Source organism: Paroedura picta, chromosome 9 (genome assembly GCF_049243985.1).
Source record: "Paroedura picta isolate Pp20150507F chromosome 9, Ppicta_v3.0, whole genome shotgun sequence".
Lineage (NCBI taxonomy): Eukaryota > Metazoa > Chordata > Lepidosauria > Squamata > Gekkonidae > Paroedura > Paroedura picta.
This window is the reverse complement of record NC_135377.1, coordinates 70993255-71009109: the sequence shown is the minus strand read 5'-3', so window position 1 is coordinate 71009109 and position 15855 is coordinate 70993255. Positions and strand designations below refer to the sequence as shown.

The 15855-nt window shown below is 40.7% G+C and overlaps 1 protein-coding gene across 2 annotated transcripts in view; it reads left to right on the top strand.

Annotated features, from left to right (window-relative positions):
• Positions 1 to 15855, top strand: part of GMDS (GDP-mannose 4,6-dehydratase) — a 369384-nt gene that overhangs the window by 28703 nt on the left and 324826 nt on the right. For both annotated transcript variants that reach the window (XM_077353300.1, XM_077353299.1), the window contains exons 2-4: positions 1984 to 2028; positions 4489 to 4576; positions 5552 to 5661. In XM_077353300.1, coding sequence (XP_077209415.1) covers positions 1984 to 2028; positions 4489 to 4576; positions 5552 to 5661 — 243 coding nt within the window. The remainder of the gene's footprint in view (positions 1 to 1983; positions 2029 to 4488; positions 4577 to 5551; positions 5662 to 15855) is intronic.

Here is a 15855-nt window from a genome sequence, read left to right as displayed (position 1 = left end):
CCCTAGATCTTAAATGCACTGGCCTCAACTATAGAAGAGCTCTGTTTTACATAAACATGCAAAGGTTAGTGCTGTGTGCCATATGGATGGTCTTGCTTTCTTTGATTGAAGCGTATTTTTAATATTTTAAGCAAGGATGTATATCGTTTGAGGGTAGTTATGTACTTTAGGACAGTGGTCCCCAAACTTTTTCGGACCGGCAGCAGCAGGGAGGGCGATTGCCTGGCGCACGCGCCATGCACGGCCGAAATCGCGCATGCGTGGCACTTTTGTGCATGCACAAAAGTGCCGCGCATGCGTGATTTCGGCTGTGCATGGCACATGCGTGGCCTGCTTCCCTCTCCCCCCTCCCACAGTAAGAAGCTTGCCGGGCCGCAAGCTTGTGGCCTGGGAAGTTTTTTACTGCGGGGGGGGGGGGGGACGGGGAGAGGGAGCCGCAGCCCGGTGCAGGGCCTTTGCGGTCCAGCACCAGGCTGCGGCCCGGTGGTTGGGGACCACTACTTTAGGACATAAAACACACTGTTTCATCCAATGCACACAATCTATTATGTTGTCAGTTTTAAAAATAAAATTTAAGTATCAGGTTGAAACTGCTAAACTTATTACAAATAATATTTATTCTGTAGCCTGCCCTTCTCTGGTTGACTCAGGGCAGGATAACATCAATAAAGTAACAATACGATTCAAAATACATATTTAGAAGTAAATTTAGAAGTAAATAACTTTTTATAAATTAAAAGTTAAAATCATACTAAAGCTGCCTGTTTTACAGTTTTAAAACTAGTGAAGGGTTAATTGGTGTTTCATTGTGGAATGTTGGGTGGGTTCTTAAACAGGGAAGCCAGCAATTTCATGGTGCTGTTTCCTGGCCTCATCCATAGGCCTGGTGAAACCGCTCCGTCTTATAGGCCCTCCTTGAGACGCTATTAATGAACCCTGTAGCTAGAAGAGGAAAGTGCTTCGTGGAAATGATTTCTGCCTTTTGCAGTTTGCATGATCTTCTTCACCCGTGGGCTTTTTTGGAGAGCCATGTTTTGGGATACATTAATTACCCCCATGGTCTGGTTCCTCTCCCTACACGGAATGATATGCCTGGTAAACCATCAGCTTCTTGCCATAGCCTGCTGGTTGATGCATTACAAGTCGGGAGGATATTTATAGCTCATAGTTTATAGCAAATAGCTCATAACACCTAAGCGGGTTGTTTGCGCTTGTGGAGACCTCGTCCCAAGATTACTGGGAGTGGGTGTTCTCCCCTCCCCCCTTTTCCTTACAGCGTGCAAAACCAAGAACAGGAAAATACTTAGTATGGCTCGAAAGAATCCTTCAGAACAATCAACTGAAACTGTTCCAAACCTGGAATTTCGTAAATTTGCAAATATGTATCTGCACAGATGAAATACAGGATAATGAACCTAACCTGTGTGTTCCAGGGTAGCCCGATTTCATCAGATTTTCAAAAGCAAACAGATCCTATGGGATCACTATAAATCGGCTGAAACTTGATGGCACTTTATGGGCAGACACATAATGACCCTATATAACAGCCATAGGGAAATGATTTAACTCATAGAAAGAAAAGCAAGGTAGGAGCAAACAGCTGAAGAGAACAAACCAGATCTCTTATAATATGTATAAAATGCAGGGGAAGGGTAAAAAGGTAACTAACCATCTAACCAGAACCTGATCCAGAATTCAACCAGCAACTAATGCAGCTGCCTCAGCGCAGGCTGGACATGGGCTCTCCAAGGTCTTCTAGTGAGAACCCTAGCATCTGAAGGGAATTATTTACGAGTTGAGACGTTCAATTGCTTTTTTTTTTTCTTGGTGGAAGTTATGCAAAGCATATATTTAAATGTTTACATTAAGTGGATATTACATTTATTCTGTTGTCCGTTCAATAATGATGAACAACACTGATTGAGGGACCGTGGGGAGCCCAAAACTTCCATCCTCTGAAGCTATGATTTCTTTTCTTCTTAGGACGGCTCATACTTGGCAGAGTTCCTCCTGGAAAGGGGCTATGAGGTGAGTGACTAGTCTTTGCGGCTGATTACAGGCGCTTGGAATAATTCGGAAAGCTGTCTCCCTTTGCATGTGTTTTCCACTCAGCCTTAGATAACAAATCAAAACTTTAGTCAAGAATGTGCAACATAGGCCTGTAATCAGGCCAGCTTATTGTATTATTTATCGTAGACTGTCCTGTCCTCAGGGTATAGCCATTCTTGCATACTTCCCACTTGCTCAGATAAACAGCAGTCTCCGAGAGGCAAAGCCGCTCAGATAAACAGCAAAGAAAGCTGGCTGAGTGTATTATGATGAAATACATCACATTAAAAAGCAAATAAAAAAAAAAGATTTGCTCTTTTTGAAATGGGTAAACTTTCTTTGCCGAATTTGATGTTTGGAAAGGTTTCACGCTCAAATAAACGTGCTTTCTCAGTTATATATACAACTGATTAAACTGAAGCGAATGTTCCAACTTGTAATAAAATTAAGTAATGCGGATTTGAGCTGTCCTGGAATGCACAAAGAACCCCTGGGTTGTTTGTTCAGGGTAAACAGCCATTCTACACATACCATGTCGAGATGAACACTCGTACCAAATTATTGGAAAATACAAATGGTTCATTTTTGTGAGCTTCTTCAGCTAAACCGCACTATGCCTTCCGAAGGTTAATCCCTCAGGTCCTTTCCCCTGTTCCAGTGGTTCTCAACCTTCCTAATGCCGCGACACTTTAATACAGTTCCCCATGTTGTGGTGACCCCCAACCATAAAATGATGCAAGTGTTCTTTCACAGAAATTAAACCAAAACTGACCAATGGCGTGAAGATCCATTGTTCATAATTGTATATAAATTGATTTTTTTTCCCTGGGGTTTCTCAGTTCAGTGCTGCCTTTTGTCCCACCACGCCGATCTCGCTCTTTTCTGCTCCAGACGGACGAACGCTCTATCTTGATCTACCCCACAAGGCTGTTGTGTGGATGGCAGCCCCCCGGCCAAGCTGCTTGCCCTGCCGTGAACCCTGTGGAAGGGTCATTTGACCCCCAAAGGGGTCCCGACCCCTAAGTTGAGAACCACTGTCCTATTCTTTGGCATAGCCTTGCTTGAACTGCCATTAGCTTCCCTTTTCTGTTCACTATTGCTCTGTGGTTCTTCCCTATTCTCTCCTTACTTTTCAGTCTCTAGCTCACTCTTCTTCTGTGTGACTTCTGGTTTGCTTGGTTGCATAGCACCAAGCACTGAGAGAAGCTGCTTAACAGTGCTAGTAATAGCAGCAGCACCCAAAAAGTGTGTACTTTATCATCTACTCTTATTTTTTTAATGCAGAAAACTAAAGATCTGTGACTATAGTAAGATGGTATATTGGTTGCAGCACAATTTTCTGAGAAACCCCAGAAGTAGCCCGATTATGTAGAATATGGTTGGGAAGCAGTGCTGTGTACAGGCCCACCCAGGCCCCCTCCAGGCCCATCATTGGCTATTTTGGAGCGGGGCGTTCATATTACCCAATAAATGTTAAATAATATAAATAAATCAACTTCCACCCAACTGGGAAGCCCTTCCAGGGCCATCAAGAACCCCCAGGTTGAGAAAGTCTGGTTGAGAAAGCCTAGAATAGGAGGTGTCTCAGTTATGTTGAGAAGGAAGGTAACTATTTTATTTATAACAAAAGCAGAAGGTGGAAAAGCAGGGCAGAACCTGTGTTCAAAGCCTAGTGTTTGAAGCCTTTATTCTTTGATGCTTTTTTCTCCTATGAATTCTAAAGAGAAAGGAGACAAGCCATGGACACTTCTCCCCTTGTGTGGACAACACTCTATACTACTGGTCCCCAACCTTTTTATCACCGGGGACCATTCAACGCTTGACAATTTTACTGAGGCCTGGTGGCGGGGGTAGTTTACTCCTCTACTCCCCACCACTGCCCTAACGCTCTCTGATCGCTATGGTAATGTTTAAACGTCCCTTCAAAATAAGATACAGACAAACCACAACAATGAACATAAGGAACATTTTATTTTCATGGAAATATTAACTCATGACAATGACAAATCAATGGGAACCCTGAGCTTGTTTCTCTGCAACAAGATAGTCCCATCTGGGAGTGATGGGAGACAATGACACCCGAAGTGTGTTGTAAAGGGTCGGAGGGGATGAAGTAAAGGGCCGGGGGGGGGGGGGGGGAGAGAAGGCGTCCTTTGCGGCCCACAGGTTGGGGATTGCTACTCTATACTCCTCTCCATGTGTTGTTAAAACTGGCCCTGGTACCCACTATGTATGTTTTATCTACTTTTACTCTGTCACTGCAAAATGTCAGACTTCAAGTTGTCTCATGATTTGTTCCATTTCCACCCCTCTCCCCCTTGCACTTTTCTGAAATATGTTTGTATGGCTAGTAAATGGTAGCAGTTTCTTAGCAACTTTTAGCAACAAGTTTTCCAGACACAACGTAAAGAACTAAGGCGTCTTCTTCATTTATTCTAGGTGCACGGAATTGTCCGTAGATCTAGCTCTTTTAACACTGGACGGATTGAACACCTCTACAAGAATCCACAAGCTCATATAGAAGGAAGTAAGATTTTGCTGAAGTTTTATGGAAGGGTTAATGTTGCATGATTGCTAATATGGGAACATTCCTTGGTTAGAAGATTTGTGCAAGCTCTTCTAAAACAGTTGGTCAGTGCGGTGGTACTCATTGGCACCACATTGGAGACCCTGTTGTAGATGGAACCTAGCAGTTAGTAAATATAGTGAATAATATTAATGGTAGAACATTTTAGGAAATTGGCTTTGTTGTAGATCAGGGGTTGTCAAACTGCGGCCCTCCAGATGTCCATGGACTACAATTCCCATAAGCCTCTGCCAGCAAATGCTGGCAGGGGCTCATGGGAATTGTAGTCCATGGACATATGGAGGCCCGCAGTTTGACTACCCCTGTTGTAGATGGAAACCAGCTGTTGGTAAATATAATGAGTAATGTTAATGTTAAAATGTTTTAGGACACAGGATTTTAAGAAAAGTTCACCGAATCCTGCAAAGCAATCACAATTAAACTTGTGGACGGACATGGGTCTTTGTGATAAGAGATAACTTGCAGATAATCAGAATTAACTTCATGATCATGAAAGAATGACCAGCCTTAGCTAAGAGTGAGGAATGAGTGTAGTGACCTGGTGGCAGAAGAACACCTTGGAACACTATGCATGGCTTCATATTTTAAATTAACGTTTTCAGCTCATGGGGAACCACATTTCAATTAAACATAAGGTGACCAGATTGTCCCACTTTTGGAGGGACATCTGGGGTAACCTGGCAAATTCTACTTATGTTGAAATTTAAAAAATATATATTACAATACTATTTTTGCATTCTATGAAAAATTGTGTTGCTCCATATAGACCAATTTTTTAATCAAGAAACCCCCCCCCCCCCCCGGTCAATGGTGTCCAGCTTTACCAATGTTAAAATCTGGTCACCTTAATTACACATAATATTGCATGGAAGATTCAAATCTTCATGATTCTAACTTGGTGTTCTTTGTCTGAAGACATGAAGCTACATTATGGCGATCTCACAGATAGTACTTGTCTGGTGAAGATAATTAATGAAGTTAAACCTACAGAAATTTACAACCTTGGAGCTCAAAGCCACGTCAAAGTGAGTAACAGTCATGAACTATGTTTTCTATGGGGGGCCACAAAGGTGTGCAGACTTGGGGTAGGTGGGAAATGCAGTTTATGTATTTTGTTCCAACTTTTCCCCACCCTCTTTTCATTCTGTTACTCAAAAATGAGCCTTTTGTGGCGCAGAGTGGTAAGGCAGCTGTCTGAAAGCTTTGCCCATGAGGCTGGGAGTTGAATCCCAGCAGCCGCCTCAAGGTTGACTCAGCCTTCCATCCTTCCAAGGTCGGTAAAATGAGTACCCAGCTTGCTGGGGGGTAAACGGTAATGACTGGGGAAGGCACTGGCAAACCACCCCGTATTGAGTCTGCCATGAAAACGCTAGAGGGCGTCACCCCAAGGGTCAGACATCACTCGGTGCTTGCACAGGGAATACCTTTACCTTTTACTCAAAAATGAATGTAGTGGGTTGAATCGATGGATTTTTTGAATTTTAGACATTCCTGTTATATAGATTAGCGATCCCCAACCTGTGGGCTGCGGACCACATGTGGTCCGTTGACTAACTGGAGGTGGGCCGCGAAGGACGCCTCCCCCCCCCCCCCCGGCCCTTTACTTCATCCACGATCCGGCAGGCGCACATGGGACTACCTCGTTGCAGAGAAACAAGCTCAGGGTTCCCATTGATTTGTCATTGTCATGAGTTAAAATTTCCATGAGAATAAAATGTTCCTTATGTTCATTGTTGTGGCGTGTCTGTATCTTATTTTGAAGGGATGTTTAAATATTTCCATAGCGACCAGAGTCAGAGAGCGTTAGGGCAGTGGGCCTCAGTAAAATTGTCAAGCGTTGAGTGGTCCCCGGTGATAAAAAGGTTGGGGACCACTGATATAGATGACTATATGCAAGGTATTATTTATTCAAAATCCTTTTTTTGTAACTCTTTTAAACATCTATTATTTGTACATCTATATCTAATCAGTTGGTACTAATGTTATCCTTTCATTTTATTTTATTTTTTGAATACTATTAAAATATAAGAAATTATGTAACTCTATTTGGGGCAGCTTTGAATAGCTGGTGACAACTGGAAATGAACAGCAGGTTGGATCCAAGCACATTTTCCACTGGTGAAAGAGGAGGATGGAGCCCCTTTGACTACCAAAAATATTATGCTGGGATCATAAGACTTATCTTCACAAAAGCCTTTTGAAATGGGAGCTTTAGTAAGGAGTAAGGATGGGTACGAACTGGAAAATTCTGGTTTGCTGCAGGGTTTGGAGTGTTCCTGAACTAAAACCCCAAACCCAAACTACCCAGAAGCCCCCCAAAAAACTGGCTGGGTTTGGGCTGGTCCGTTTTGCATCCTTCTGCTTAAAAGCATTGGGAGGTGAAACAGAGCACTGAAATGGCTGCCAGCCATTTCAGCCTCAGCTGAAATGGCTGCAAGCAAAATCACTAGAAAAACTGATCCCTGAAATGGGTTGTAGCCATTTTTGCCTTACAGTGGTTTATGTGCACTTGTTAGCTGTGAGGTCAGAATGGCTGCCAGCCATTTAAAACCTCCAGTTTGCTTCCCTCCATTAGGAAGAGAGGTAATGAAAGAGAGGGTTTAAATGGCATGAACCCTGAACTTAACCAGAAAAAAGACCTGGGAAATGTTCAGGGGACGTACTTCGTTCAGACTTGAACTAGCCAGATTCATCATGGATTTAAGGTTGTGAACTGCCTGATGTCCATCCCTAGTAAAGAGGGGAATTGAATGAAATTGCCTGAAAAAACTGACTGGATCCAACCCATTGTTCTTTTAATATTTTTCTTGAGTACACACCTATTTAGCATTTAACTGAATTTTGGTTTCTTAAAATTTTTTTATATTTTTCAGCAAAACTCCATTTACTTTAAATACAATTTTTTCGAGTGCATCATTGATTGTTGACATTTTCATTCCCTAGTAGGAGTTATGCTGCTTCATGTCATTTCTTGCAACCTTGTTGTTTTCTTTCAGGGATTATATTCCATTTGCTCTCTCTGTTTTCTTTCTCTGGTCTATCTGGATAGGCAGCAACTTTTATGGTCACATAGTTTCTGTGCTTGAATGTCCTTTCAAAACCTTGTTTTCTGACTAGGCTGATACAAACTAGTGTCGGTGTGGTCTTCAGCATACATTACTGGTTTTACTGGAAATCTAAAAAGATGCTACAGGCCTTGTGGATCAGATCATATTTTTGCAAACTTCCAGTCTCTTTTTGGTGATGACTGTGCATGGGTGAGGAAGCATGTGGCTGTACTGTTGGTTTAGTTTGCCAACCATGTCATTACAATAGTGTCAATGCATTATATGTTTGCTTTGATTTACTTTATTTTGCAGACTAAATTTTAGTAAACTAAAATAAGTTGCATTGTAGGGGGGGCAGGTAGGTTGGTTTAAATGTAATGCTCTGGCATGATTTGATATTATTTAACAAGCCTTAGGATTGCATGCTCCCTTCATAATAGGTGGAATAGGTGAGCTGTCTTGATTTTATGACCGTTTTGAGTAACGTCGATACTATTCTATTCCAAGAAACATGGTATGGAGGTCAGATACACCTAGAAGGATACTATTTCTTTGTTATTCTAACCACCACAGTGATTGTCTCAAAGCAGACCTATGCTGTTTAATTTTGGAGTTAATAATTCAAATAAACCCAGCTGATATCCAGGCCTCGTCTTGCCCAAACTGTTTTATTTAAATTAACTGCTCTTTCACTGATGATGATCAATGGATATTTATCCCCATGTATTTGCTGATCCAATGGGATACCCTAACGCAGCTGTCCCCAATCCCCGGTCGGAGACCGGTATCGGTCGTAGATCAGTCGGTATCGGGCCGTGGCTCCTCCTCATCCTCCTCCCCGGTTGCTGCCTTGGGGGCTGCCCTGCCACTCTGCCGCCAGCTCACCTTTGCTGCTCTCTGTCAATCGCCATGGCTGGGGCTCCTCCTCGGCATGGCACTGCACAGCTGCTGCTGGCAGTGCCCCCCCAGCGGGCAGCAGGAAGTCAGGGGCGCCAGTGGGAAAGCAAGTGGAGCAGGGGCTCAGGCGGCATTCCTCAGCAAAAGACTACCCCCCCCCCCATAAAATTGTCAAGCATTGACCGGTCTCCGGTGATAAGATTTGGGGACCTCTGCGGATCTTGAGACAGAATATCCCTGAACAGAACTTCTTATTGTGGGAGTTTAGTAAACTGTGTCATAACATCCAAATTATGCTGTATGATAATCCTTTGCTAGAAAAAGCTAATTGGTCCTATGGGTTCAGTTGTAGTTCACAAAATCACTGGAGAAATAAAAATGTCAAGAATAGTAATTAATGGCAGACACTTTCCCAGTTGTGAAAAGAAACCATTAAAATAGACTAGTTGCTTACAATTTGCTTCTAATCTACTACTAATTTACGTCCGCCTTATATCTGTACTCTTATGATCCTTGTTCTATTGTCTGAGGAAAAGTGCATGCACTTGTAAGCTCACGCCTTGAATAAATCTTTGTTGGTCGTAAAGGTGCTATTGGACTCAAATTTTGTTGTGCTACTCAGACAAGTATGGCTACCCACTTGAATCTGTTTTACCCTTGTAAAAGTATGCTATGATGCCTTCTGGGAGCTATCCTTTCCCTTATATTTTATAAGCTAATTAATGGCAATGGTTTTCTGAAGGTAAATTATGTGTGCACTATATTGAAGGTAAGGAAAGTATAGTAATAGGAAGTTGTCCTCGTTTCCTTTTTAAAAAATTCTTAGAACATATCTCTAGACATTCAGGAAACGTAGGCAAAGATCATCTTGGTTATAAACAGAGCTGTAATTCATATCAGTTATTAAGAGAAATGACAGGAGGTCAGAAATAATAATAAACAAAGAAGAAATGTGCCATATATAATGTTCCAAAGTAGCCTTGTAGGAAGGTTAGGACAATTTCTATCTGTGCCAGCATTTTTTCAGCAATACCTCCCAGTTTTATAGACTGACTTTCCTGAGTATACCAGAAAGGTCCCGCACAATGTCAAGCCAAATTTAGAAAAGCCTTTCTGGCGACTATTTACTTGAAAGCTGAAAGTTGGCTGATCACAAGGAGTCTATGGTTAGGTCATTTTTTTCAGTTGATATTGTGTGAACATTTTAATTATTCATTCTAGAATCGACCTTGTTTGTATTTTTAAACTTTTTAAAACTAACGTCGTAACCTACCTTGAAATCTTTGTAAGGAGAAGGGTGAGTTGAAATGCCATAAAGTGTCCTTACTCAACTTCATTACTTTTGAGAAACCCTTGGAACATTCTTCAGGCTTTGAGAAACCCCAGAAGTGGCACCATCATGCAGAATACGGTTGGGAAGCATGGCTGAAGAGGCAGAAGAAGAAAGGAGATTAATTTTATTTTTTCTTAAAATTAAGTAAAACACGCAGTTAAAACAGGCATTAAAAATTAAGATATAGTTTAAATAATTTTAACATCTAGAACATACAATTTGATGTTTACTTTTTACTCTGTTTTTCAATGTGCAGTATAGAGTTAACTGCAGAATGAGTTAAGTAAAATTGTTTCCATTTCTTGTATTAGGTGTAGCCTGTAACTTACTGATTGAGGTAAATTCAATAATGTTTTAATGACACTTCTGTTTTAGATGCTGAGAACCTTCCATGTCGTTTTAAGTCAACATCACTGTATTGAATTTTTGCTAGATAGAACTCATACAATAGAGGCCACAGTGACGTCTCCAGAGGTCACTGTTAATAGCACAAATGTGTCATTTAAAAATGGGGCTTTGTAGCTTTTGTTGCATGCAATTCCTTTATAACATGTAAACATTTTATGTGTGTGAGAGCGAACAGTCTACAAAAGGCCAGCGATCCTTGTCCAAACAGATTGTTTTATTAGATTTAAGAGGAGCTGTAACCTTGATAGCAGCTAATAATGTTTGGAATGTCTCTTAAAATTAGTAGACCACACAAAAGTGTAGCTGTTTATATTGTGTAAAATCTGAGCACTTGCTATAACTAGAAGTGTTGTCTAGCCTTGACTAAACCTATAAATCAGACATGATTTTAGTAAGGCATTATAAGTTCCTTATACTGAAGTAGTTACCTTTTTAAAGCATAGACACATATAGAAAACAGGGAGCAATATCAGGCAAATTAAATTTCATGGGGAAAATAAGTTGATTGAAATTGATATTTAAATCTTAAAGTAGTTTTATTGTATCCTAGAAACAACTTTTACAAAGTTAAAATGGACAGCCAATATTACTATATTGGCTATATTATCTGGCTGGTTATTTATATTCTTGTTTTTAAAATATTCATTTAAATAGTACGTTTTTAAAATTCTGTGGTGATTATTTTGTGTACTCTTTATAATTGGAACAATGTACTGACCCCAGAGACTGTAACTTTGCATGAGCAGATATTCTGAACCCAGCTATACTCTTGCATAACAAGTTTACATAATTAAATGAGGGTAAATTTAAAAGTATTGCTACAAAATCATAGAAACTTTCATTAAACACGAATATCGAAGTGTGAAGCTACTGTTTCTTGACATATACTCCGTCTAGGTCTATATACTTATGAATGTGGTGTTTCCATCTGTCTAACCCAGCCTTTCTCAACATTTTTACCATTGAGAAACCCCTGAAACATTCTCCAGGCTTCAAGAAACCCCAGACATGGTGCAATTGGGCAGAATATGGTCGGGAAGCAGAGCTGTGTGGATACCCACTTGGGGTCTCTCCTCTTCCCATCCCCTCCATGCTCATTATTGGCCATTTGGTGTGGGGGGAGAGATCAACATGACCAGATATGGTCACATCAACCAAAAAATATTTAACAAATTAGAAAAAATTAAAAAGGATCTCTCACCCATTTGGGAAGCCCTTCGAGGGCTCTCAAGAAACCCCAGGGTTTCACAAAACCCTGGTTGAGAAAGCCCGCTTTCCTGAAAAATTCTGTGCTCTTTGATTTAGACCACATAAAAACGACTGTTTGGGCATCCTTGAGAGGCTCAAATCCTTTTAACTGTTCTTTGAGTTGGCAGAACAAAAAGAAGCCTAAAGGGGCAAGCTCAGGGCTTATAGGGTAGATGGAATACGAGAAGAATAAGCAGATGCCTTGTCATAAAAATAATTCCTCTGTGCAACTTGCCTGGCCTTTTTCTTACAAATTCAGCTTTCAGGGTTTTTTTTTTAAGGCATCTTAATGAGACTGAGTCAAGTGTATTATTGAACCAGCTTTTCTTCAGCCATCCAGAGGCAGAGGCACGTTCAAACATGTTTTGTTTGGAATAAACCTGTGCACGTGTAGATTCAAACCCTAGTACCAATACTTACCCTTGTATATTATAGGCAACTGTATATATAGCTGCATAGATGAGATAGAACAGGGGTAGTCAAACTGTGGCCCTCCAGATGTCCATGGACTACAATTCCCAGGAGCATTCGCTGGCAGGGGCTCCTGGGAATTGTAGTCCATGGATATCTGGAGGGCCGCAGTTTGATTACCCCTGAGATAGAATAAGATCTTAGCTGTTTTAAATGTAAATAAATGAACTGTGTAAATGACCACCTTCCCTCTCCTTGGAGTTTCGCCACCCGTTTCTTCCACCAGCCTTCTCCGCTGGTAAGTGCAAGGATGCGGGCACTGCCCTCAGACAGATGTTTCTCTGGTATGGCAGGCATCTGCTCATACAGATGTTTAGACCTGGGGTTGCAGCAAATGCCCTTTCACGTTTTTTTGCTCTTTTAGCAAGTGGTTTGGCGGAGAACATATATCCCGGTAAGTAGCATTACGAACGTTGTTTTCTTTCTGTCAAATAGATGGCAGCAGAGCATTGCCGACAACAATGGAACCATTAAATTTGGAAACTGTAATGAAAGACGCATGACAGACACTGCAAGTAGACTTCTACCAACCGCAGGCTTGTAAAAGTTGTAGCGATCTATTAAATGAGAAAGAATGCTACTATTGAAAAGGCAGGAGAATAGGAGACGGTGAAGGTTATGCAGTGCTATACATTCATGAATAGTTCCAGGTGGAAAGCCTAATCTTTCAAGGTATGACATGAACTTGGGCAATGCGATTGAAGTCAGCTCAGATAATATACACATCAAAATAAATAGACAAGGGAGAAAGAGAAAGTGTCCGCATGTTTGGAGCGGCTTAACTTCTGCCTTGGGGTACTGTGGGGGGCTGAGCCTGCATGCCTTTTTAAAGATAAGCTACTCAAAAAAAGGAAATGTCAGTTCTCAGAACGGGTTGGGATTCCTTAAGAGCAGTGATCTCGGACCAGGGATTAGGGTCTTTCTTTCTTGAATGGCGTTTTCAAGTTTCTCTCATCCATCATATAGTTGTTATAGTTGCGGTGAAAGTGGTACATTAAAGATGTGTACAACTCGTGCTGTATTTGAAAATGGCCTCCTCGTTAATGTTTAAGAGAAGCATGTCACTTTTTTATGCAAGACGAGAGCATCTCTAATGGAGTCTCTTGAAATGAAGTGCGGTGTAGCAGTTTAGGCCATTGGTAATCCCTCTCCCCGACACACACCTTTTTTCAAATCAATATCGAACTACTGAAAATTCATTATAATATGTTTTGCTGTAATTTAATTAAGAAATGTTTACCATTCCTTAAACTGTAAAAAGTATAAACGTTTTATACTTTGTTCTACTTGTACATATCTGGCTAAATGAGTGATGCTGAATTTATTTTACCATGTGTGTACTAAATTTGGATTTATTCATATAGCTTTAGTGGTCATGATCCAGACGTAATTTCATATGATTAATGTTCCTACTGAAATTAAACAGATGTCTGATCTTGACACAATCGTGTTCATATATGCATAGATGTGCATTCAGAACACGTGGAAATAAATCCCAAGTCATTAATTTCACCTGACATGAACATTTTAGGCAATTTCTAAATGTTCAGTAGTAATTAAATTCTCAAGATTCATAATTGTACAGTGATACTGCTTTGCCAATATCTTGAAAACCTTTATTGGAAATTTTTCTTTTTTTACATAGCATCATTCAGTCTCCTACCCCTGTGCGAATTTTAATAAAAACTGATTTCATACTATACGCTCCTTTAGCACCAATGTATTGTAATGTTCAGAAAGTATACGTTTTCTCTGCTACCTGCTCCTGTAACTTACTAATGAAATTGTGGTTGATAAAGGTAAGCATAGTAAAGGTATTATAGCACTGGGTGTGAATGACATACACACAAATATTTCCTCCCAATCGTATGTACTTTTGCTATCAGCTGATCTTTAACAAACACAGTGCACAGGAAAAAAGTGATTATAAAGTTTGAAAGCCAGTTATTCCAATTTACAGGCCTGTGGCTGGCTGCTTTAAAAAAAATCTTGTTAATACCATCAGTTTGCATACAGAAATTAATTAGTCTGAATACAATACTTAATTTTCCATGCTATATAATCACCTTCAAACAGTACAGTGGTGTTTTATATACGCTATTATGTAATTCCTCGATTTATTCCCCTCCCCATTTTACAAAATGTGAAAAACTACTTTTTTAAATTCACATTCCATCTAACCATTTCATTCCTCCTGTTAAAGAATTGAAAATTACAGCTTATGAGTTTTTAGGGGGTCTGTCTTTCAGTGTCAGATCAGTAGTGATATAATAGGTGTGATGGCTTCTGGTGATATGAGATTTCTTGTAAAAAAAAAATCCAGGATGTTTAAATGGTTTAATTGAGGAGGAAATGCAGGTGTGAAGACTAAGCTACAAAATCTTTAACAGTATTGTTAAAAGTGCTGGTTTTCATGTTCTCTGTTTCTTTTTCAAATGTGATTGAAAGACTGCATGCCAAACAAAACTGGGGTTTCAGAAATCACGTCAAATCATAGAAGCTGAGCACAAACTATTTACAGCTAGTGTTACAAATGCTTTGGGAATTTGTTTGTCTGGAAGCAAATGCTGAAGTGTTTGCTGATCATTTTAATAATCTATCTGCACAAATTAGTAATGTAAAAAGTTATTTTTCTACTATGGCGTGCAAGATGTTTATATATTGTAACTTAGTGTAGTGTCAGAGATGTGAAGACTCAGAAAAAGGCCAGAAAAATTTGGAAAGAAATTGGGGGGTGGGATCTTTTTCTGAATGGGTGAAATCTTTTAAAAGAAAAAGTGGGTATGCTGTAGACCAGGCTTTCTCAACCAGGGTTCGTGAAACTCTGGGGTTTCTTGCGGGCCCTGGAAGGGTTTTCTGAATTTTTATTATCTTTTAAAAAAACTTGTTAAACAGCTATTGGATATTATGACCATATATGGTTATGTTGACCCTCCACCCCCCAAAAATGGTCAATGATGGGCCTGGAAGGGGTAGGAAAGGGAGGGGCTCCAGCTGAGCATGTGCAAAGCTATGCTTCTCAACTATATCCTGCATGATCACTCCATTTCTGGGGTTTCTCGAAGCCTGAAGAAAGTTTCCGGAGTTTCTCAAGGGTGAAAAGTTTTGAAAGGCTGCTATAGACAGACATATACAACTTTTAAATCTGTGTGCACCTAATCATCATGAAAGGAGTATGTAGAGCTCTCATTGCTTTTCAGTTGTTGCATATTCTCCCTTGTTCTTTTGACTTGAAGTTTTCTTGTCCTTGTGGTTGACTTCTTCACCTCTCCCTCGAAGTGCTGTGATGTATATACCCACAGATTTGGTAACAAGTAACCTCTTGCAGAGAACAAGGCATCTGGTCATCTCAATTCCTGGCAAATAGATGGGGAAGAAATGAAGGTAGTGACAGATTTTATTTTCCTGGGCTCCAAGATCACTGCAGATGGGGACTGCAGCAAAGAAATAAAAAGACGCTTGCTCCTGGGGAGGAAAGCTATGGCAAATCTAGACAGCATCCTAAAAAGCAGAGACAACACTCTGACAACAGAAGTGCGTGTAGTCAAGGCTATGGTCTTCCCAGTTGCAATGTATGGCTGCGAAAGTTGGACCATAAGGAAGGCCGAGCGTCAAAGAATTGAGGCTTTTGAACTCTGGTACTGGAGAAGACTCTTGCGAGTCCCTTGGACTGTGAGGCGAACAAACCGGTCAGTCCTAGAGGAGATCAGCCCTGACTTCTCCTTAGAGGGCTAGATCCTGAAGATGAAACTCAAATACTTTGGCCACCTCATGAGAAGGAAGGACTCCCTGGAGAAGAGCCTAATGCTGGGAGC